The following is a 23,861-nucleotide window of genomic DNA, read 5'->3' as shown; positions in this document are numbered from 1 at the left end:
AGAGTGTGTTATAGAATGGTTCAGAGCAGATTATACAAGCTTTTGTTCTCAGGTTCATTTACAGTTCATGACCAGGTTTAGGATTGATAATGGTGTTTAACATGCTCCATATGACAAGTGAGGTAACTTTTGGTGTGAACATAGGTAAAGGTTTTGCCTGAAAAGGATGATTTTCCCCCATCAAAAACAAAAACAATAATATTGCATTGTCATTTTTAAATATTTTTGTATTTATTTATTTATTTTTTACATTGTACACTAATACAGTTGAATATGAGGCAATGTAGCATAATAAACTATAGATTTATTGGGTACAAACAAGATGGATGAATGGTATCAATATGATGTCAAACTACCACACAAATCATTGCTTCATTTATTTCTCATTTAATATGCTCCACCACTTCACCATCATGACCTCCCAGTTTAAAGCAACTGGGAACTCTGTGTGAGTAGAACCATTAACAGGCCACTCTGATAACAGAGACTCTTTGAAGCCAAGAACAGGAAGGCAAGGGTTGTAAAGAACCACGAACAGACTTCCTGTCTTTGGTGCATGCTCGTGTATGTGTTTTACTGTCATTGGCCCCTCTCAAAGCACTAGTTCAGGTCAGGAGTGTGCCAAGTGTGCACCTCAAAACTGCAAAACGTGCCCAGAGCTCAGGTGACCCAGAATTAGAGTGTAGCGTAACCATATGTTGCACATGTAAAATGGAAAGCTGGGACATAGAAACAAGTGTTCCCTAAGTAGGGGTAGAGGATCGATCCAAAGATTGATGATATCGATACCCAACTAGAGGTGGCGTATCGATCCAAATATCGACCGTATTGATATTAACTCAGCGTCAATATCAGATCGATACTAGGGTGAGAATATCGATACTGAACTTTCAGTTTCATCTTGTTTTTTTATGCACAGAGTGGCTTCTTATCAAAAATTTTGATAAAGTAGTTAAATTACTTTTTTCCCAGAATGATGGCCTAGAAGTGTTTTTTATGTAATTATTATAGTTGCTGTGTTAGCATAGGTTAGTGACAGTCTTCAGAATGTATTGACTTAAGCACACAATTTTAGGCACAGAGATCTGCTCGACAGTGATCTTTATTCACATGACATTTAAGGTTTAATTTTTGTATTAACAATTAGTAATCATGACAACTCACAATTATTTGTCTCCATCATTAACCAGGTAAATATGCTGCCAGTTGGCAAGCATATGGTACATGTTCTTGTTATTGGGGGCTTGGGGGGTGAATGCATGTGGCCCAGAAGTTGACATGACCTCAAATAACACTCAGTTGCCCAGACATCAGCCTGATGTGTTGGGGAAAGGAGGCGGGAAGCAGGGAGAAAGTTATCCTTTAAAGCTGGTTCAGTTCTGCACAGTGGACTGGTGTTAGTTGTCGCCCTGGCAACAATACCACAACAAGAAGGGTGGGGTGTATTTGTTTCTGTCTTTTAACACAGCTTACACACACTGACAATCTGCACTGAAGCATACATTCCTACAAGAGCTCCACTAATGGGAGTTAACGCTCTCAAATCAAATCAATACAAATATAATCATCATTCCTCTGCATTCATTGCATTTTTGAAAGTGGACGATGAGGATTGAGGGGTGCCGTGCAACTTGTGGAAATTCTGAAGCAGCTCCCAGAGGAACACAGAACATGGATGTGAAAGGTGTTTTCTTCTCTGGGCCAAGGGTTAAATCTATCCATTCCTGCCAAAGCTCCACCTCAGCTGGTTCTCTGTGGAAGAATGCATTCAATGATCATCATTGGTATATAGGAACTTTTTATTTGAAAACATCCTACATATTTTGGACAAGAATTAAGTTTTGAGCGATCCAAATACTTATTACCAATGCATGAAGAACGGAGACACCGCTGGGGCCCACATCTGAAGTAACCTTCTCATATTTTTTCTCTCCAACTTGCTCAAAACATTTCTTCTACTCTGGCTGATCAGTTGTAAGGTGTAATATCAATCCGAGATGGAAGACATCGCTTACTCGTGCCTCGAACCAGAAGAAGAATTTCTCCATCAGAGGAGAGAGAGCATCGTGGCATAAAGGTTCTGGTTCAGCCTTCTCCAAGTCGTGTCATTCCAAACATGTCCCCAAGCCTGTTTGTACACTGTCTTCTTTTTCACCTTGTCCTGTTCATTCTTTTTCTTGCTACTTCACCTACTTCACCTTCACCTTCCCCACATCTCTTGTGCTCTCCAACATCCAGGTGCCTTGGCAGTTGCAGGCTCCTTAGCAGAACCACGCACCGATGATGCACGTCTTGCGACTGCCCTCCGACCTTTCTCTGGCAGTGCACAATGTTGATACATGGCAAAATCCCGCTAGTCACGTGACACGTTTTTTTTCTCCCCCTACAAGAACCCTTGACAGTTCGTTTGAAGTGCACAAGGAGTGACAACATTTGTGTCTCCCAAAAGACATGGATATAATCAAAACTTGGACAAGCAGGCTATGCAGACGGCGCACCTACAACAAGCGGAATATTTTGTTAGAGGTAAGTGCCGTGAGTCAACCTTTTTGTATCAGGAACAGAAACTGACTTTTTGTGCCATTTATGAATGATTCATTCTGTCGCTATGAACAGACGTATTGAGAGGCTGAAGAAAACAATAAATCATCGCTCAGATAAACACGGTTGTCTTCATAAGATATTATTAAGGAGTAAAATGACAAATGTGTTTGACAAACACCTTGCTTGTCATTTGAAATATCTCATTATAATTCCATCCTGTTAACATTTTGGCATATTGGCTGGACTGTAACATTTCCATTTCCTCTTGTTGAAGATTAGAAAATAAAAAATGATTAACTTAGAAAGTTCCCACAGAGGCATACTGTAATCATTGATCTAAAGTTCCAATGTATTTAGGAGTATAAAACATGTTACCAATTTAACCTCAACCAGGAAAAAGAAATGGAATCTAATGAAAGTCTCATCCATGGTGTCTCAAATTGTTTTATATATGTGCGCTGTTTATAACATAATCCCACAAGCTACATGACATGGCATCATTTTTGGAGTCTGTAGATTGAATTGTTGAGGTTTACTAAACTTAAAAAGCATGCCTGAAAATGGAACAGATTTGTAATTCAACATCTGAGACATGCTGATGAATACCATCCAAGCATTGATGCATGAGAGTGTTTTACATGGCTTCACCTACATAAAATTTCTGATCAGAAGAGCCCATCAACGTCTCATATGCACACTAAGTATCTAATACAATTATGTTATATAATTTAAAAACAATCATTTACACAATTAAAAAACAAAAACTGGTTATTTTCAAGTGTCTGTAGGCCGATGGTGAACCTTACTGTGGTAGATGGAATTTGTGACCTTGACAAATAATCCCAAGACCCCTGGGAGTGGTCTTGGCTCATTACCACTTCGCAACCGGGTTTTCAGTTGCCGATGTTAAAAAAAAAAAAATGGAATAGATTACACACAATGAAAATATCGTAATGCATTCCTATATATAGCTTTTTTCCATATTTGGAAATGCTATTGGAGGTATATCATGGAAAGGTGACCTTTTAATTGCTTTTTTTTTTCTCTGGAGTGCCTGCCCACCCATGAAGTGTGAAATTAGACAAGTTGTTGACATGGTGGGGGTAGGGGCATATTTTTGTTTGGCTGTGTGTCCAGCTGTGCCAAATACCTATGTCTGCAGACTAATTGACAAGTTTAATTTGGCATTTTGCTGATAAAGTGCAAAATATTGGTGTAATTAAAATGTAATGCATTTTAGCTCTCTCTCCCTCTCTCTCTCTCTCTCTCTCTCTCTCTCTCTCTCTCTCTCTCTCTCTCTCTCTCTCTCTCTCTCTCTCTCTCTCTCTCTCTCTCTATCTATCTATCTATCTATCTATCTATCTATCTATCTATCTATCTATCTATCTATCTATCTATCTATCTATCTATCTATCTATCTATCTATCTATTTTTTTAACTGCCTCCTAAAACAGGAGCTTGTTATGACAGGAGGAACAAACAAAATGCAGAATGAAAAACATCAATAAATAAGACTAAATAGCACTAAACAGACTATATATAAAATTCTTAAACTGGAATGGATTCAAGGGTCAGACGATTAGTTTAAGGCTAGTTAAAAGGAGACAACTGGTTGGATGACACGTCTGTTGCAAATGCATCAATTTCACGGTGCTTTCAAATCATCTGACGAGAATGTGAAGAGCATCACTGCAATTTGTTTCGTGTTAAATTCTGGAACACCAAAAGTGAGTCATTGTTAGTGATTGTTTTAAAAGGGACCAACTTCAAACATGAAATTGTCAGAAATGTTGCACACTCCGGGACACGCTCGCAATAAAGGCACAAAAAATGTTGTGAAGGCGGCCCTTTGATAACACTTCAACACCCCTACACATCTGTTGCCTTTTATCCCACGACAATTGGAGGTACAAATTGTGCATTGTGGCCTGATAAAGACAGCTGAAAGTGACACAGGTGAACCCCAAGTGTATCTTTTCACACTATAGGGTTAAGAAAATGACCACTGGCACTCATGTTATTTTGAACTAATCATATCCACATGACACAGACTGCATTCATGCTTAAAAGCACGGGGTCACATGAGGTGAGCATGTTTGCAAACGTTTTTAAGTTTGTTTTTTTCACAAAGCTCATACTATAAAATATAAAAAGGAGTTTTGCGGTACATAATAGCACGTGTATGTCCAAATGCCACAATATGTCATTATATCCCCACAGTGTCAATTTCGGAAAAAAATACAATAATAAAATTGTAGAATGTATGTTAGGGAATAATGGGCACACTTGCTCTGCATCATGATTAGTGAGGATTTTTTGTTTGTTTCGATACTTTGAATTTTGTTCACTTTGCATTTCCTAGATTGAATATAATGATTGTTTATTTTCCTCATATTTGTATTGGCTTTGCCTTTTGGTTCAGGAATTCTGGACACCCTGTTGTAACAATTCTGTTTTGGAAAAATAAAATATGGAAAAGCGAAGTTTCGCAAATCCGTTCTGTGCGTGCAAGACCTGCGTGAACTGAACGTAGCGCATATTTGCTCTATGGACGTTTTTGTGAACGCGCTCATTTTGGGTCCGTTGAATGGTTTTGAACAGTCATTTACTTTCGTTCAAGGATGCCAGGTTTTCTCTTTTTAGACTTCAAAATAAAACCATGGGGACAAGCGGTACATACTATGATGGATGGATGGAACCTTGCCACCTCATGCAGTCAACTGTTTTAATGAAATTGGGGTTCTCATCTATTGGACTAGACTTTCTTTTCTTTTCTTTTTTTTACTTGGATTGATGATGGATGGAGGAACGTACCAGTGACAGAAGCCCTTTCAAATGACGAGGATGGATGGATGGATGGATGGATGGATGGATGGATGGATGGATGGATGGATGGATGGATGGATGGATGGATGGATGGATGGATGGATGGATGGATGGATGGATGGATGGATGGATGGATGGATGGATGGATGGATGGATGGATGGACGGACAAAATTACACTTTGACTTTAAGTGGGATTGATATTGATAATAATATTTTATGACACTTGTTTTTTCCCACAATACTTGAAAGCATCGTTGTCTTAAGACACCAAAACATAAGGCCATAAATGATCCCTCACCATGTGGACAAATAACCCATATCCTGGGGGGTGCAGTACTGGGAGAACGGCAGGTCGGAGACTAGAAACAAACCCAGGAGATCAAAACCTTGAAGCAGACATGCTGTGATGCAGTGCATTTTGACAGCAAAACCCTAACAACCCTAACAATAATTAATGAATTAACATTAATAATATTATTAAATGTGAAGTAATCTCATCATTATGATCAAGTTTGTCTTTTTAAATGCAGTTTTTGCCACCACCTTTGCATTGTGTTGTGTCAAATTCATTCATTTAAATCAATTTATTTTTTCTATCCCAATTCGTTATCAAATGTGTTTGACAAATATGGCAATTATATCCTCAGTGACCGACTTCCAGCTACAGTAAGTTGTATTATAACTGAGTCCTCCCATCAGATAAACGTCTTTCAGCACTGCCTGCTGATCGAACCTTGTAAGTGCACCAAAAGAACCCAATTGCAGCTGCACAACTCCAGCTGCAATTCTCACACAGATGACTGCACTATTTTCTCCTACTTCCAGCTGGTGGTCCATGCAATATTTCTGATCATTCAACAAAGTCAGACTAAAACTCAATAATCACGTTTTGGCACAACCAGAATATGTATATGTATCATTGAGGTAATTTAAAAAATAGATAAATAAAAAACTAGCCACTGCCCTGCTCTGATGGCGCTCCTCTTTCTCTAGTAATGAGCTCGAATGAGTGGGTCGCCCCACGCCCCCACCACCCCCACTTTCTTTCCTCTCCTCCTGCTCGTCACCCCCTCCAATTCCCCCCAAACTCCCCCTACTATTAAAACAACACGCCAACCTGGTGCAGCCCGGTAAAGGGGCTTTGGGACAGCTGAAACAGCACCAATGATCTCTGCTCTGCGAGGCTTGGATGCTGGGACAGACTATCCTCACACAAATGCCCCCAAAGACTGACGAATCCAACTTCGAGCCCTAGAATGATTGCTAGAAGATTTTTTTTCTCACTATTTTGAAAATGAGTGACGCTGTCAAAGCTGATGGCTGCTTTTAAAAAATATTTTTAAACCATGCATGAACACGTTGATGGAGAAAAAAAATACGGATCATTTTTGTGTATACTTTTTTACATTAATGCCGAAGTTGACTGACATGATTATTTATACAAAACATGTTGCCATGATATTGACGGACAAAAGGAAATTGGTCATTTTTGCTTGAGCATCTAAGTCAGAGGAAACGCCACTACTTTTGCCTTTTTTTCCCCCTTTCGTTTTTTTTAAATCAACATATTGAGAGGATTCATGAGAGTCACGCAAGTGTCCTGTAAAACTTTATCGAGACTTTTTCTTTTACTGGAGCAGCGGAGTTGACCGTATCTCTCCAACGAGGACCAGCGAGCTGACGACGGCTGCCTCAAAGTAGGTGGCATCATCATGACAACCAATCATTATTAATTTGTTATTTAAATATTATATTTAACCCCATACATGTAAATTATAAGTTTGGGTGGTGTGTCACGTGTTTAAAGGCGCATTTATACTTACTGAAATCAATTACTACTTTTTTCTCCAATTATGTCTTCAAATCTACAAAGCGCGATTATTATTTGGCATTTAAATTGCTTGATGCGATGCTGTCTGTGGACTGCATTAACATGGAAATGTAAACGACTCTTTTCATTCATGTAAAACCACACATGGCTAAACTAGTAATTAAAACCAGAGCCCATGCAGGATTTGGTCGCAGACGTCAGTGGCATGTACGTCATTCATTTCGTAGTGTGCACCAATGGGAAGGCTTCGTTTGGGTCCAGTGTACGTCATTGACGGGGCGCGTAATTCGACCCGTTGAGATGATCATTTCATTGAAATCGCAACGCGTTTTATAAATCATTTAACAATGCAGACATAGTTTGTTCCTCTTAAGAGAATTACTGTAAATCTGTATGTGTGTGTGTGTGTGTGTGTGTGTGTGTGTGTGTGTGTGTGTGTGTGTGTGTGTGTGTGTGTGTGTGTGTATATATATATATATATATATATATATATATATATATATATATATATATATATATATATGCCAATTGCAGGGCACACATAAAAAAACATTCACACTCACATTCACACCGAATGACAATTGTGACAGAAATGACAAAAAAGTTAACCTACCATACACGTTTTTTGCTATCATAGTAATTAAGACCCAATTTAAATCTGCTCATCATCTCTTAAAATGCCACACTTTATTGACATACATATCTTGTCTAATTATCCCCAGCACACTTTATGTTCACATCAGTAGCAAGCAAACCCAACTGAATGCATATTGTCCCTATATTGTCAGCCCTAAAGGAGTCTGCAGATAGTGGTACAGTAAGAACTTTCTCATGTAAATTTGTAGTAATGTTCTACAGATGTGTGTTTGCAAGCTGTACAAGAAAGGCGGTGCCACAAAGTGTTAGAAGTCTTGTTCACAGGCAAACACTCAGATCATCTGCGTTCCAGGATGTGCAGCCTGTGCAGGGTCCTTCATTGCATAGGCCTCAAGGCTCCCAAATTACTACTCAAGTTGGAAGGGAGTGCCTTGGATCCCTATCAAACATACATCACCATCCACCTCATCGATTTTGCGTCAAAGCAGATTTTTAATTTTTTTTTAAGATAAAGTAGCAGAAAGTCAGTGCTTCAGTCAGACAGTAATAGTGAACATTCTATGTGAGCAAAATTGTATCTGAGCTATCCACGACCTCATTATGAGTCACACAGGGAGTACTGACGACACCACTGAGGTCCAACAGTGTACTAAATGACCCAAACCTAGCCAAATACATTTGTGCATTGTAACCTTGTTCCTGTTAATCACCCATAAACTAAACATTTTAAGCTTTAAATGCTGCTATTTATAGTTTCTCTCGTAACTGATTGTGACTGTTATCTCTTGGCCTACGTGATAATACGGGACAGTATAAATAGAATTTTCAACTAAGTCGTCCACAAACAGTTGCTTTACAAGGAGATCCTGATAGCAGTATATAGGACAACTGTCAGTGAAGCCAACCCTTGGAAAAAAAATATATATATAAATTAACCCCTCTTTGGCCTCATCTTTATGCCTATGATTTTATTTTTTAATACTTGTCTTGTCATAACAAGAATAACAAGTCTGATAGCAACACTCCATCATGATTAAGCAACAGATGAAGCAGCAGTGGCTAAAAACTTGTTAATCTATTTCTTTAAACCTGAAGGAGTGAAAAACAATTCTTAGATAGGGAAACACTTGTCCTGTAATGATTTATTTTATTAGAGCACACTGCAACCAACCGCTTTATTAACGCACATTTCTGTCAGTCTAATAAATCCCAGCTCTATTGTTATGCTGCTAAAGTGCCTATTTACACTATGCAAGTTGCAGTATGAAAATGGCATTCATTCTCAGTTAATCTGCCTGCCAAAGCACATAATCGTCGACCACAGTGCACTTACTCTCGTGCTCCAACTGAAAATAAATTGAGTCAACGCTACCAGTCTTTCTTTCTAACCCCACCCTCTCCTAGGGTCTCCTATCCCTCGCTCGCTAACAAACTCCAAGACACTTTCTCACTTTTTTTTAACACTATGTAGCTCACCATTTTTATCCATCTGTCAAACACAATTAAAGTTACCATAATGTTGACTAAGAATGTGTAGCAAACTGTTTAAGAGTACCATTTAGTGATAACATTGAGAATGAATCAGTGCAATTATATATTCTAAACTCTTTTGATGCCATTTGATGTCCTTGGTTGAGAAGGGGCAAAATCAAGACAAAAATAGCCCAATTGTCTTTATAAGTGCGCCTGGCTGAAAACAGTACAGTGAAATATAACAGAAGTGGACACTTTACCAAATTTTGTTGGTTAGACTTTCGTCCACAACTTGGGCCCTTTTTCGTCCTTGTCTGTCCGTCTTTATTCATAAAATAATTGTCCATCCATCCATTTGTCCTCGTCATCCTAAAAGGGTTCTGTCACTGGTCTGTTCCTCCGTTCATTTTCAGTCTGTATAAAAAAAAAAAGTCATACAGATGAGAACCCCATCTGTCGGCTGCCAAAGAGCTTTAGATAGCCTCACATACACTTATTTTTGTTTGCAAACTGAAAACACCACCAAAAAGTTTTAGATGGCTTACTTTACCTTGGATTCCACTCTGCATTGCAGCCAATCCAAATCGTTTATTGTTCGTCCACCAAATGGACGTCTGATCATCCCGGACTGTCCTGTCCCTGGGTTGAAATGCTTAAAGACCATCCTCAAGTAGTCATGCATATTGATTTAACCAAAGGTCACAAATATGTGTATTCTGTACTGTACTTTATTTATTCAATAACAATAATTGTTAAGAATTCTCCATGTTATTTATATTATTCAGCTGTGCTTTGATTTGAGGTAGGGTGCAGTTTGGGGACACTTTGGACTTTCCAATGCACCGGGTAAGACAGAGCTGGATATGAGTACGATCGTTTGCAGAAAGTTTTGTTCTTGGCAGAGGTGCGACTCCTGAGTGTTGCAAGAACAATCATGTAAATGTATAATTTCTGCGTCATCGTTTATTCCAATCCCCCAAAAGACATATTTCCAGCAATATGCAAAAGCCTCATTTACCGTAGAGTGCAACAGAAAAAAGTAGAGAAACGACAGTCGATAAGGTTGATTCCCTCATTGCTCTTCTACATCGTTTTCTGCTCAGCATGATGTTAGACTCTCCAACATCCTCCATCTACTACCAGGAGGCCCATTTCTGCATTTAATGCCTTTAAAATACTTCCTCCAGCACAGTGTGTATGCACATATGCACACATAAGTAAGCCTACACCTCCGCGCGCACACACATGCACACACACACACGCACACGCACACACGCTCACACAAGCACAGAGCAAATTCTGGCAAAATGCACCATTGAATATCAGCCATAACCGTTAGAGGTATCTTTTTTTTTTCTCAGAGATATCTTTTGAGTTGGATGTGCATACATGGGGGACTTTTTTACATTACAGTAAAGTCTTGACATGAAGCAGGGAGTTATGCATCGGAAAAAAAACACTTGGTAATCGATCTAAACAAATCATACTGAGCGCTAATGACACACAATGTGGACTCACTCCATTTTTATACAGTATAAAGATCCGAAAGGCCGTGAATCCTCTGCCAACAGGGATTTCACCATGTCTTCCTGTGTGCACATATATATGGTATTCCACATTAACATGCTTGACACTTTACTCTTACATAACATTTGTTGGAGTTATTACAGTATGTGTTGTTCAAGTAATGCTACATCACTCCATACCGGAACTTTCCAATGTGATTCTAGATGTTTCTTTTCAAACTTCGCACTCAAATACAATCCGATATGCTCCACTCTATGAGTTTTTAAACCTGACTGTATGAATGAATCACACATTTTTATGTTTGTCAGTTTAGTATGGTTTATAAGAGTGGTCTTTGCGTCTAATGTTCTGAATATTAATACCGCTGCTATCCGGAATTTTACCTGTGCCGTCTTAAAAAGAGAGCAACCTTGATCCATGGGTCATTAACTGTAGACCAATCTTAAATTTACTATTCCTTGGAAAAATTCAAGAAAAACTTGTATATCAACAATTAAGCGAGCATCTGGTAAAAGATAAATCAATTGACTTGTATCAGTCTCATTTTAGAATCCACCACAGTAGAGAAACCCTGCTTATCCGGGTTGTCATGGATCTTAAAATGAATTCAGACAATGGAAAAGTTTGAAGACATATACAACGTAGTCCTCAGGAGGACTGGTCTAAACTGGTTTTCTTCCTATCTCAATAATAGATCATTTTCATCTTACCTTCATGACCACAAATCACAGTTTCCCCCCCTATCTCATCAATAGATCATTTTCAATTTGCCTTAGTGACCACAAATCAGACCATGTAATCTTCCCGTGTGGTGTTCCTCAGAGATCCATTCTTGGCCCTCTCCTGTTCAATTTACACATCCCCACTTGGTTCTGTTATGCAACGGCCAGTCTCTCTGTCTTACACTGGATGACACGGTATTGTCCAAATTAATAAGGTCAAAACTGAAAATGTTGTTTATAGCCTCAAAGGCTCTGAAGGATTGGGTTGCATTGCTGTTGATTTCTTGTGCTGTTAAAACCAGTAAGCACATCAGAAACAGGTGTCATTTTTTAAGGGAATCTTTACTTTTAAAAGAATATCTCCTGTATTTCCAAGACTGTGTTTTATATTTCAAGGCACATTTCTGAAATTGGATCACTTTGATCTGCAGCCCTGTATTCGACTTATTCACCTACGTTTTGGAGCTTTTTAGTTATCTCAGAGATCGGAGAATTCACCTCAGAGTTCAGACACAGAGAAAACTATCGTTGGACTTGAGGTCATATATTATCCCAACAGATTCACAACCTCCTGAGTTCAGATCAGCAGCAATGGAGATACCGGATGGTGGATCATAATTTCCTCAAAGTTATCTGGAAGTTGTTCTTTCTAATCCAAACCTCTCTACCACGAAAAAGTGATGGCTCGGGGTGCGGTACTTGAACTTTTAAACTGCAATTTAACGTTCAATTCATGGACGCGCTTAATCACTCGGTCAGCCATCTTGCGGGAGATGTCACATGTTTGTTTATGGCCCAGTCGATAAGTAACATTCTAATAAATTTCAGGGCTGGCATGGTGGCCATCTACTTAGCACGTACAGTTCTCAGGTCAGGGAAATCATATCGGGCCTTCCAGTGTGGGGTTTGCATTTCTTTCTACATTCCAATAAAATACATAGGCCTATTAGGTTAATTACAGTCACTAAATGTTCCATAGGTGCGAATGTGAGAATCAATGTTTACGTTGTTTGTTTGTATCAAAGTATCCTACGATTGGCCAGCGACTAATCAAGGGTGAACCTCGCTTTACAAACTCGCATCCTAGCAAGAATAAGCAGTATAGAAACTTGATGCGTACATTTGATGAGACCTTTCTGATCATGTAGCAAAGCTGTGTCAATAAATTCTCTTTGTAAAAGCCATGAAATTCAGCAAAGGAATGTTATCCCAACCCTTATTGGCATTTGTTTAAGTCGAAAAGCAGGAAAACACAATAAATAGAATGTTATATCAAAACACTGAAGCGATATGTTTTAAGGCTTTAAAAAGTTCAAAGTAACTCGCATGAGCATACCATCATGCTTATGCTAAATGAAATGGATAAAAGTCTCATTTTCTGTCTCGTTGGAATTCACTGCTTGATGTTTTCGCCCGCTTAGCAGGTATTCAAAGCCTCACTATGTCCCCAGTGACCAATATGCAAACGTCAAGGCTGCTGCTTGTCCAAACACACCCATCTGTCATTATGTTGCTTGGCTGGGAAATCTCAGGAGAATAGACATTGTTATCATTTTAAATATCCAGCACAGTCTTCTCTAGCCCACTTTATTCACTTATTCATGTTTTTCATTCATCTCAAACTCAAACCCATACAAAATTTGCTCTACTATGACCTTGTGTGAAATGGAGCCAAAGGGAGTTTACTCAATAAGTGACATCAGAATAACATGGCTAATACATCCATTACATTTTCAAGTGCCAAATTTAAAAAATAAACATGAAGTTGTGATGATTTCATCGACAAGTGTTAATGACCACTTCAATTTGCACGTTCTTATCCTGTATCATGGAGAGCCACATTGTGACGTTCTCTTCATGTACTGACGCACACTTACTTTATGTCACAGCAAAATGACCCAGGTTTAGAGAAACTGCAACGACTTTTTGTCCGGAACTGTAACGACTTTCTGTCTGCTGTTAGCGTTAACTTTCTCACTGGCCAACTGGTGATCTGACCTTTGGTCTACTGGATTGGACTAAAAAGGACTTTTGGCATGCTACAAAGGACAAAAGCCCCCTTACAAGTTGCAAGTTTGAAGAGCGTCATCCTCGCCATAATAGTGAATTCACACATATCCTAAAAGTTTGACACTTTGCAGTTTGCCACCCTATTTACAGCAATAGCACGGCAGCAAATTGTGAATGTCTCTGGTAACAAAATGGAATTGAACACCTTATTTTCTAAAGAAAATCATCAACAGACATTTCATGTACCATATGGAGTGCTAATGGTAAATAAACAAGAAAGACTGAAGGCAACAAAATGTGTTGACCATGGATGTTTGCATGCTGTCCATGGATTTGTGGTGGCTTTAATCAGGATCTCCTGGAGTTCAAAAACAAACTGAGGAGGGGAACTGGAACACCAAGGTGTGAATGTGTCTTTGTCAGGGTGAGAGTTCATGGTGGCATAAGAAGAATACATTTGTTTCCTGATTGATTCTAGTCATTGTGGCTTTTGTCCTATTATGATGTGTATTTAAAAAAAAAAAACTATTTTGATGAATGTTGTATTGCTCTATGCGAGCGGCTTGTTTCATTGAAAGTTGATCCAAAAGAAAAGGGCAAAGCGATTTATTCTGTTCCAATTGTCTAATAAAACATTGTGCACGAACAATAGAAGCGAACACACAAATGTTGAAGGGGGTTCAGGTTGATTTGTGTATATTTACATAAACATAGAATTTGCTCAGTTCTAATGAGCTTTTGTGTGCATTTGTCTTAAGCATGCATGAATAGAGTGTGTGTATAAAAAAGGTCTTGTATAAGAGAGTCTGACATTAATAGCCTCGACACTTGCCAGAGAAGGCCTGTTACATTGCTTGGGGCCTTTTCATCTAATAATGAAATGAACAAGGCATTATTTTAGGGCCAAAAGCTTTTTGGACTTGGTTGCTGGTTATCTGCATTCTCACTCCTTTTTTAGTGTCCAACAGCACACTTAAAAGGTTAGGGGCTTGTTGTATTTTCTTTCCCTGTCAATCAGCATTGGCTTTAGCTCTTTTGTCTCCATCATTTTATCCCTCCCTTTATCTTTCTTCGGTAGTGTGTGAAGAACTCCAAATGCCCCTACTGCACATCTTTGGGTGGTCTACTTTGGTAATTGTACTGGTCAGCGGAATAACTTTGTTGTTGGTCCAGTTAACTATATATTTTTGTGAGATGCTGCCATCATAAATATTGTGATATTGTCCATTATGATTATATGTTCTGGAAGACAAAAAAAAAAGGATGGTTAACAAATTCCAGTCTCTTAGAAAGTACTATAATTTTTTAGAGTGACTGTCAAAGGTCACAAACAGTAAATACAAGGGTCAGACTTATCCGGTCACATCTCTTCTCCCACATGTAAGTCAGATTATAGATCTTGCTTTGTACGTACACTAGGGCAAAGTCATGCTCGACCAAAAAAAAGCCTTCTTAAAAACAAACTTGATGATTAAGACAATGTAGCCCAATATGATTGATTCATTAGGACATATATGTTACAAATATTGCCCATACAATTCACATATTTTCTTTACAAACCAAATAAAACGTAAAAGTATAAACATGCAGACAATATAGCCACATTTTAGCATTCAAGTTCATTATGGAAGGATAATGCAAAATAGATGATGATAATGATAAAAATAATAATAATAATAATGATTGTCATCATCAGAGGGAGCTCATGCAAGTCAATCCGAACGTCTGGAACTCTGCCCGGGCGTGGTGCCTGGGCGTGGTGCCAGGGCTGCCTTCGGCACTTTAGGTACCAGGGCTGGCCTAGGGAGCTCTAGGGGCGGCTTTCAAAAGAGTCTCGCCGACCTCCTGGAGCTCTGCCCGGGCGTCGTTCAATGGCTGCCCTCTCAGTCACCCAATATCACCACACAGTATAACACACATTTATCATATCTCAAAAATCGGTTCAAATGTTATGAATCGGTAGGCGTTTACCCACTTTTGTGAAATAGATTCCATGCAAGTACCATGCAATAGCTTTATACACTACACAGTAGATATAATAGTTTCTTTGCAAGTATTAGAAGAGACTGAGCACATATGCAGCAGCAGAAAACCCTAAAGCGCTTGTCCTTTTCTTCCCACGGAGATATAAACAGATGACATCACAGGGTGGTCCGCACTGCGCTGAGCCACGCTGAGTGGGTCTCCGCTGATCTGCCAAACAGATGGAAGTAGCAACATAATGACTGCTGGAAAGAAGGTTGCGAGCGGAGCAATTTCATACAAGTCCGACATTTATAGTTGAGACCAATGAAAAGAGATTTGTCTTTACTAGTACCCACATAAAACGCAATTACTTTGAACGGCAAACTCCCCTAAATCAGATATTTATGTATTGGATATTTGGCTTGTCACTGATGAAAAGTGGAGAAAAAAAAACTTAAATAAGACTTGGAACCTAAACGTTTCACATTTGTTGTCAAAAGTAGGTCAGGAGGTCCTGTCATGTGTACACAATAGTGGAGTTGGAACAATTGCTGACATTCAACTGTCTATATTGTTTGGTTAATACATCCATCATATTAACTTGTTTCCGCATTTTAAAAACATGCATCTTGGGTTAATTCAAAAGTCTAAATTGTCCATAAGATAAAATGTGAATAGGAATGTCTGTGTTCCTAATACGTCACAATTTTTAGTCTCCTGATAAAAACTGAAAGTCAGTAGGAAGTTTTAAGAGTTTTGTTTAGTATATGGTGGTATTTTAATGTTTTATATTACCATATTTACCGCACTGTAAGGCGCACTTAAAAAACGTAAAATTTACTCAAAAAAACACAGTGCGCCTTATAATGCAGAGCGCCTTATATATGGATCTAAATTAATTAATTGATTAATTTGTTGATCCATACTGGTTGTACACAGCGCTCTGCCAAAATGTTTCAGTACGTTTTAGTACGACTAGTAAATTACAAGGTCGCGTCGCTTTCAGCATTACGGCAACCATGTTCAGGGGCATCACCGCGTCACCGAAGTCAATCACAGTTAACCCCCCCCCTAACCGCAGCACATAGACACCAAAGCTAAGAAGCTATGAGCAATCAATTAGCAGCCTGTTACAAAAGCAAAACAATTTCATCATTTAATATTCATCGTATATCATGCTAACCTGTTTTGGTCTGTCTTCGATATTTTGGGCATTGGCATATTTTAGAGGAGCGCTTTAATGTCATTTCCAGCTACGAGTTTGGAACAGCTGATCACGAGTCTCAGTATCCCAACCATAAGCGTCTATGTCCCCAGTGCCCTCAAACTGGCCGTTGAAGTTTTCACAGACCTCCCATGTACTAACTAAGAGGAAATGCATGTCTGCAAATCCTGTATGCTAAACGCCAATTTTAAGGAATTTCTTGTATATTTTACCCAGAAAATTTTGTATTTAGTATTTTTTTAATTGTATTGTTATTATTTCAATCATTGTTTTGATATATTAAAATGTCTGCACCCCATTAAACATATATAAATCTGAGTATTTCCACCACTATCATTAATTACTTTCCATTTCCTCCCCCAACCCAGATGAGTGGTCAACGAGTCCTCACCCATCTGCGGATATTTGGGACCACAATGTTTGGTGTTTCACTCCTGGTGGGCATCTCCACAGCATACATCATGGGCTACCAGTTCTTCACCACTGCCCACAATCATCTGTCTTTTGGACTGTACGGGGCCATCTTGGTTATCCATCTCCTTATCCAGAGCATCTTTGCACTCTTAGAACACCGAAATATGAAGCGGTCCTTAGAGACGCCAATTAAACTGAATAAATCCTTAGCCCTATGCATTGCAGCATATCAAGAAGATCCAAACTACCTGAGGAAATGCCTGGTGTCAGTAAAGAGGCTTACGTACCCTGGAATCAAAGTCATCTTGGTGGTCGATGGGAACTCAGAGGATGACTTGTATATGATGGAAATTTTCAAAGAAATCATGGGATGGGACAAAGTTGCCACATATGTATGGAGGAGTAACTTTCACAGCAGGGGGCCAGAGGAGACAGATGAGAGCTACGCTGACAGCCTTCAGCAAGTCTCTAGACTGGTCTTAAACAACAAGTGTGTGTGTGTCATGCAGAAATGGGGAGGCAAGAGAGAAGTCATGTACACAGCCTTTAAAGCGCTTGGAAGGAGCGTTGACTATGTACAGGTGAGAATGTAAGTTGTGTGAAGTATGGCTGTACGACTGGTGTCTCGGGAGTCGTATAAAGGTCAATAGTCCAAAATAACAGGAATCCCTGAAAAAGCATTTGATAAACTGAGTAATGCATTGTAATGAAGCCAGCAATCCGAAGACTCACTAAGGAACTACATGTATAAGATATGTGAACCCTAACCACAGTTCAGGTTGTAAAATAACAATTTAAAGAAGGAAATTGGCACATCTAAATACAAATAATAATAAATTATTGTTGTTGTTATCATTATTATTATTATTAGTAGTAGTATTGTTATTATTATTTTATTACTATTATCATTTACAACTTTTTGGAGAAACGAGTTATTGACACTAATCAATTACTCATTTTTGACCCGCAAACTTCACAGAAGCCACATCTTGAGTGAAGTGAAAAAAAAGGAGAGCAAAATATTTTATGCATTTTCAGCCATTTGTTGAGTGGTAAAATAAAGTCAAACACATTGTAACAGATAACATGTTTGTATAGCAAATAGTCTTTGCTCACCCAGGTTTAATAGATTGCAGCTTGAATAAATGATGAGCATTTGTGAAATCCCAGTCCTCATATGGATGTGGTTTTCTGCCTCTCATATTTTTTCAATCCGCCACACAGATTCGAAACACAAATACACAATGAAAGCACTCACTGGGATCGACAGTAAGCTACAATTCACTTCTCGGCGCTAACAAAATGATTACACACTACACAACATTACAGCTATTGTCGTTCTGACTCAGCATGTTTTAACAGACAATAAACAGCATTTACTCCCTTCTCTGGTTCACGGTTAATTCTCTGTCTTGGCAGGAGTTTTAGCGAATGTTGGACTTTTGGGCCATCATAGAACCAAAGAAAAAGAATGTACAAAAATTGTTCATCTGCGTTTTGCACGGATAATATATTATCATGTTTTTTGGTGTGTGTCTTTTTAACCCAGGTGTGTGACTCTGACACAATGCTGGATCCAGCATCGTCGGTGGAGATGGTAAAGGTTCTTGAAGAAGACCCTATGGTGGGTGGTGTTGGAGGTGATGTGCAGGTAAGGCAATCAAACTACAGTTTTCCTTTCTACCAATTATATTTTGACGATATTTTCAAACCTCTTGTTTCCTCTTGTGTTGCTCATACATCTCTGCCTAGATTCTAAACAAATACGAGTCGTGGATCTCTTTCCTGAGTAGCGTCCGGTACTGGATGGCTTTCAACATTGAGCGGGCTTGCCAGTCTTACTTTGGCTGTGTACAATGTATCAGCGGACCATTAGGAATGTATCGAAACTCACTCCTGCACGAGTTCGTTGAGGACTGGTACAATCAGACCTTCATGGGATCCCACTGCAGTTTTGGGGATGACCGGCACCTTACAAACAGAGTTCTAAGTCTTGGGTATGCAACCAAGTACACTGCACGGTCCAAGTGCCTAACAGAGACACCGATCACATACTTGCGGTGGCTCAATCAACAGACTAGGTGGAGTAAGTCCTATTTCCGGGAATGGCTCTACAATTCCATGTGGTTCCACAAACATCATCTTTGGATGACCTATGAGGCTGTGATTACTGGGTTCTTCCCATTTTTTCTCATTGCCACCGCCATCCAACTCTTCTACCAAGGAAGACTTTGGAATATTTTATTGTTTCTTCTTATTGTCCAGGCAGTGGCACTGATCAAATCGACATTTGCCAGCTGCCTCAGAGGCAACATTGTGATGGTGTTTATGTCCTTTTATTCTGTACTGTACATGTCAAGCCTGTTGCCAGCCAAAATGTTTGCAATAGCAACAATCAACAAATCTGGATGGGGCACCTCTGGGAGGAAAACAATCGTGGTGAACTTCATTGGTCTCATTCCAATATCAGTTTGGTTCACCATCCTCTTCATTGGGTTCATATACACTACAATCCTGCAGACTAAAAAACCCTTTCCTGAATCAGAAATCCTCATTCTGATCATTGGGGCGGTCGTCTATGCCAGTTATTGGGTAATACTGCTGACTTTGTATGCAGTGCTCATTAACAAGTGTGGTAAAAGGAAGAAGGAAACACACTACGATATGGTGCTGGACGTTTAACTTTGCCTTTAGTATGTACCACTCAATGCCTTAATGATGCTCTTCTTAGGGGACATTCTGATAAGATGAGCATCTCTGGAGTTTGTGTTGAGTTAAACTGCAATGGGCTGAACCAACATTTTCAAACTTGAATGACAACAATACAAAAATGACTGCCGCCATGCATTCGGGCGCACCATACGATTCATAATTATTGGACAACACTATAATTAATCGTGCCTATTTATATGTTCATGTGAATAACAACTTGTTTGCAATCAGTGCACAAGATGACCCAGTATGACAAGAGGAAGCATTTTCAGTAAGCGTGTATGGCTTTGTATGGATAGCTACCTCTTACACTTGTCATATCTCATCCAAAGAAACTGTCAATACTGCTCATTAAGGTTTTTCTTAACCATTAGGAACTCCAGAGGATAACTATGCAAGACTTTGTTTAACTCAGGGGTGTCAAACTGATTTTTTTCGCGGGCCGCATTGTAGTCACAGCTTCTTTCGAAGGGCCATTATGACTGTCAACCCAAATAAATGTATGAGCACCTCATATTAGACGTATACAGTAAAAGCTACAAAACAAACGAACAAGTAACTCGTTTTCAAATCAGATGAGTAAAAACTGGTCAAATATTAAAAAAAAAAAATGATATTAAAAGTGAAGACAATTTGCAATTCTAGTAATGACACAAACTTGATGCACAATTTGTCTTCGCGGGCCACATAAAATGATGTAGCGGGCCGTATCTGGCCCCCGGGCCTAGAGTTTGACACCTGTGGTTTACCTTAACTGAAAAAGTGAAATAACAAAGTACCAATCAGCATCTACCAGGTTGCTTTCTACAATTAGCATTGAACTTATGTTTGGCAATGTAAACAGAACTTATTGCTATCATTTGTGTGCAGCTATTGCCAAACAAAATAATTCGAAGGTGTGTGTGGAAATGTTTTGGTCATCCATTTCTACATTGTTGTTTCAGAGGCTCTATATTGCTGTACCTTGATGGTATTTTTTAATATGAAAGAATGCAAAAACAACTATGAAATGGAATGCTGCTTTCTTTCTTTTCTTGATTTCAAGTCATATGGGGACAATCCTGTAAGAAATTCAGAAAAAACTCTAATACTGTTGTTCATCAAAAATCTCTTAAAACAACGTGTGTATGCTAGTTATCATTTGTTTGTTAAATGAACCCCCAAAAATATCCTCTACAAATGACTCATGTAGAAGTAGAATGGGAATTGATAAGAATTTAGTGGTTTCATTGTTGATACTGCTCAACAATCTGATTCCGTATCCATTCACTTATCAATTCTCATTTGGTGAGGGAATGAAATAATACAAATAATCTATATCCTTAGTTACCCCATGCCTGCCGAATCCCCTCCCGTCCAACATACTCTGGCGCTGATCTTAATTATTGGCGAAGGGTGCCCATTTTAGCGGACTTGAGCATCTGTCCTCGAAAATGTCTGTGCGCGTGCCTGCTGATAACATTATTTACATACGGACAATAGAGGTGGAATCAATTAAACAAAACCAAAAACAACAAGTTTAACCATTTTGGTTCTGCACGAGTTATTCACTTAGGGTTAACCTCGGAGGCTGTTCCCCCCCCACCCCCCCCTGCTGTGTGGATTACAAGCGTCCAATGCAATATCTCTGGTTAATAATAATAATAATAATAATAATAATAATAATAACAATAATAATAATAGAAGAGAATACTATGATATATTACAACAATCTTTCTATTCCTACTTACAAGTATTGTTGAGAAACCCATATGACTTGAATTCAGTATTTTTCTGTAAGTTTACAAGGTGAAGAATCTCAAACTGATCATTGATTGGTAGGTATAATTTCTACCAAATCAAGTGAAAATGTGACCAGAAGAGAGACTGTGTATCATTGCTGCTGTGACAATTTTATCTTTTTCCAGAAACAATGAATTGTGTTTTAAGATGATTTTATATTGACAGTGGGTTAAACACTATATTGTTGCTTTAGACCAGGGGTGTCAAATTCATTTTTGCCGCGGGCTGCATCGTTATTATGACGGTCAACCCCAATAAATGTATGAATGTTTCATTTACAGTATAGGCTACACATCAGACTGATAAATAACTATTTTTGAAATCAGAGACTCGTAAAAACTGTTCAAATAATAAAAAAAAAGAATTGTAATAAGAGTTGCCAGCAACATCTCTATTTTTTAGACAATTTGCAATTTTTGTATTGACACATAAAATCGATGCACAATTTGTCTTCGGGTGACAAATATAAAGAGGGCCAAATTTAATCCGTGGGCCAGAGTTTGACACCCCTGCTTTAGACCTTTAAATTTCATGAAAATCACCCAGAAAACAACATTTTCTAATCTAATGATGTTGTGAATCATGCCTTCATGCCCTTGTTCCCTTCCTTTCATCATGTGACCTTTCGTTAAACGTGTCCACTTCAGGATGGTATTAAATCTTTTATTAGTAATAGAGGGGTGAGTGTGTGTTGGTTGTGGGATTCAGTGGGCAGTCATGTGGGATCAAACAAATGACAACCAAAGTACCTAACGAGAATAACCGATCAAATTAAAGTGAATAAGGGCACTTGCATGAAGGGAAACATAATTCTGGAATGAAATGTTTGCTGTAGTAAAGCCAGATGAAGTTTGAGTTGAACTCTTATGCACTTTTACAGTATGTCTCTCCCATCGTCCTTTGTAATGGCATAATCGAGATGAAATACCTCAGTGGTTTTCCATGCAGGATGCCATTCATAGATTAATGCATTTAAAAGGGCTTATGTAATTTATGATCTGTTTGTTAAATATAAAAGTGGCCTTTTTTACATGGAATTTAAAGATAGATTACTCTGCCTTGTTGGTCTTTTGCTGTACCTGTTGACTTATTCTTTTGCCCTGTATTTCTGTGCATTTTGTATTTAGTGTATATATAAAGCATATACTACCAGTCAAAGGTTTTGACACATTTTCTAATGAGAAACTGTCCTAGTCCTTTTGACCAGTAGTGTATATGCATTTTTTTTATTACATTTTATGCTTTTCATTCATGTTTTGTAAAAGAATATCTATTTTGTGCTTTCAACTGTTCCGGCATTGACTTGTTTATCTGACCAAACAATGTGAAAATATGAGCTGGGGATTTTGTCTGCAATAACAGCAATACAAATGCAATTTGGAGGGGTAAGTTATTGATTTCATGAGAGATGATGAACCTGTGATTGAGTATAAAGTCTTCATATTTATATTACAGCATCATGTTCCATGTTAAATGTGCTTAGTAGTAAGGTTGAAAAGGTACAACACAAAATGAGAGAATAATTTTAGATTGTATATTTTATATTGAATTTTTACACTTATTTCAAAACTATTAAAGGGTTAGACAGTGAAGGTTTGAATGCCTCCACTAGACAAAACACAACACTGATCAACAGCAAATGATAATCAGAGATGGCTTTATTTGTCCTAAACATATTTTGACGCTGATTTAAAAAGTTATATTTTTTTTTAGCATATCAGATTCTTTAGGGATAACCTAACCCATCTATTCAACCATTATCTGAACTGCTTTTCTTCATGAGGGTTGCGGGGTGAACCTAACCCTTAAATCGTAAATATTGTCAAATATATAATAATAATAATAATAATTATTATTATTATAGTTATTATTATTATTATTAAAACCGAATGTGCTAGAGAAAAATGATTTAGAATCAAAGCAAAAAAAAATCTAGAATAGTTTCCTTTCATCTCTGATTAAAAAAAATGTTGACCAGTGCAATTAGACGAATTTGTTTGCATCAGTGACAAATTTGGTGAATGCTCTGTTAAGCCAGTGCAGACAGAAACATAAGTCAACAAAGTAAAAAAAAAAAGCATTTGCACGTTAATTTCAGTACAAAAATTATGTTGTAAGGTGAATGATTCTTTACTGAACAAAAAAGAAATACACATTATTTTTACAATTATAAGGTTTGGTGTTATTCCAACTAAACACAAGTTCATTTTCATGCCTGGCTAGTCATGGGCA

At 38.3% G+C, this 23,861-nt stretch overlaps 1 protein-coding gene across 2 annotated transcripts; it reads left to right on the top strand.

The window, feature by feature from the left end:
• Nucleotides 1-1,343: 1,343 nt before the first annotated feature.
• has2 (hyaluronan synthase 2) lies at nucleotides 1,344-21,431 on the top strand. Of its 2 annotated transcripts, none has more exons than XM_088388161.1 (4): nucleotides 1,344-2,526; nucleotides 17,090-17,716; nucleotides 18,685-18,786; nucleotides 18,888-21,431. In XM_088388161.1, the coding sequence occupies exons 1-4, from the start codon at nucleotides 2,452-2,454 to the stop codon at nucleotides 19,815-19,817; spliced, it is 1,734 nt and encodes a 577-aa protein (XP_088244287.1). In that variant the 5' UTR covers nucleotides 1,344-2,451; the 3' UTR covers nucleotides 19,818-21,431. The 2 variants fall into 2 exon arrangements, with proteins under 2 accessions (XP_088244287.1, XP_088244288.1); XM_088388162.1 differs by lacking the exon at nucleotides 1,344-2,526 and adding an exon at nucleotides 6,570-7,068.
• The last annotated feature ends 2,430 nt before the right edge of the window (nucleotides 21,432-23,861 follow it).

This window comes from Syngnathus floridae, chromosome 10 (genome assembly GCF_059516105.1).
Source record: "Syngnathus floridae isolate MCC-2025c chromosome 10, RoL_Sflo_1.0, whole genome shotgun sequence".
Classification (NCBI taxonomy): domain Eukaryota; kingdom Metazoa; phylum Chordata; class Actinopteri; order Syngnathiformes; family Syngnathidae; genus Syngnathus; species Syngnathus floridae.
The sequence above is the reverse complement of the archived record's forward strand: the minus strand, read 5'-3'. Positions and strand labels throughout refer to the sequence as shown.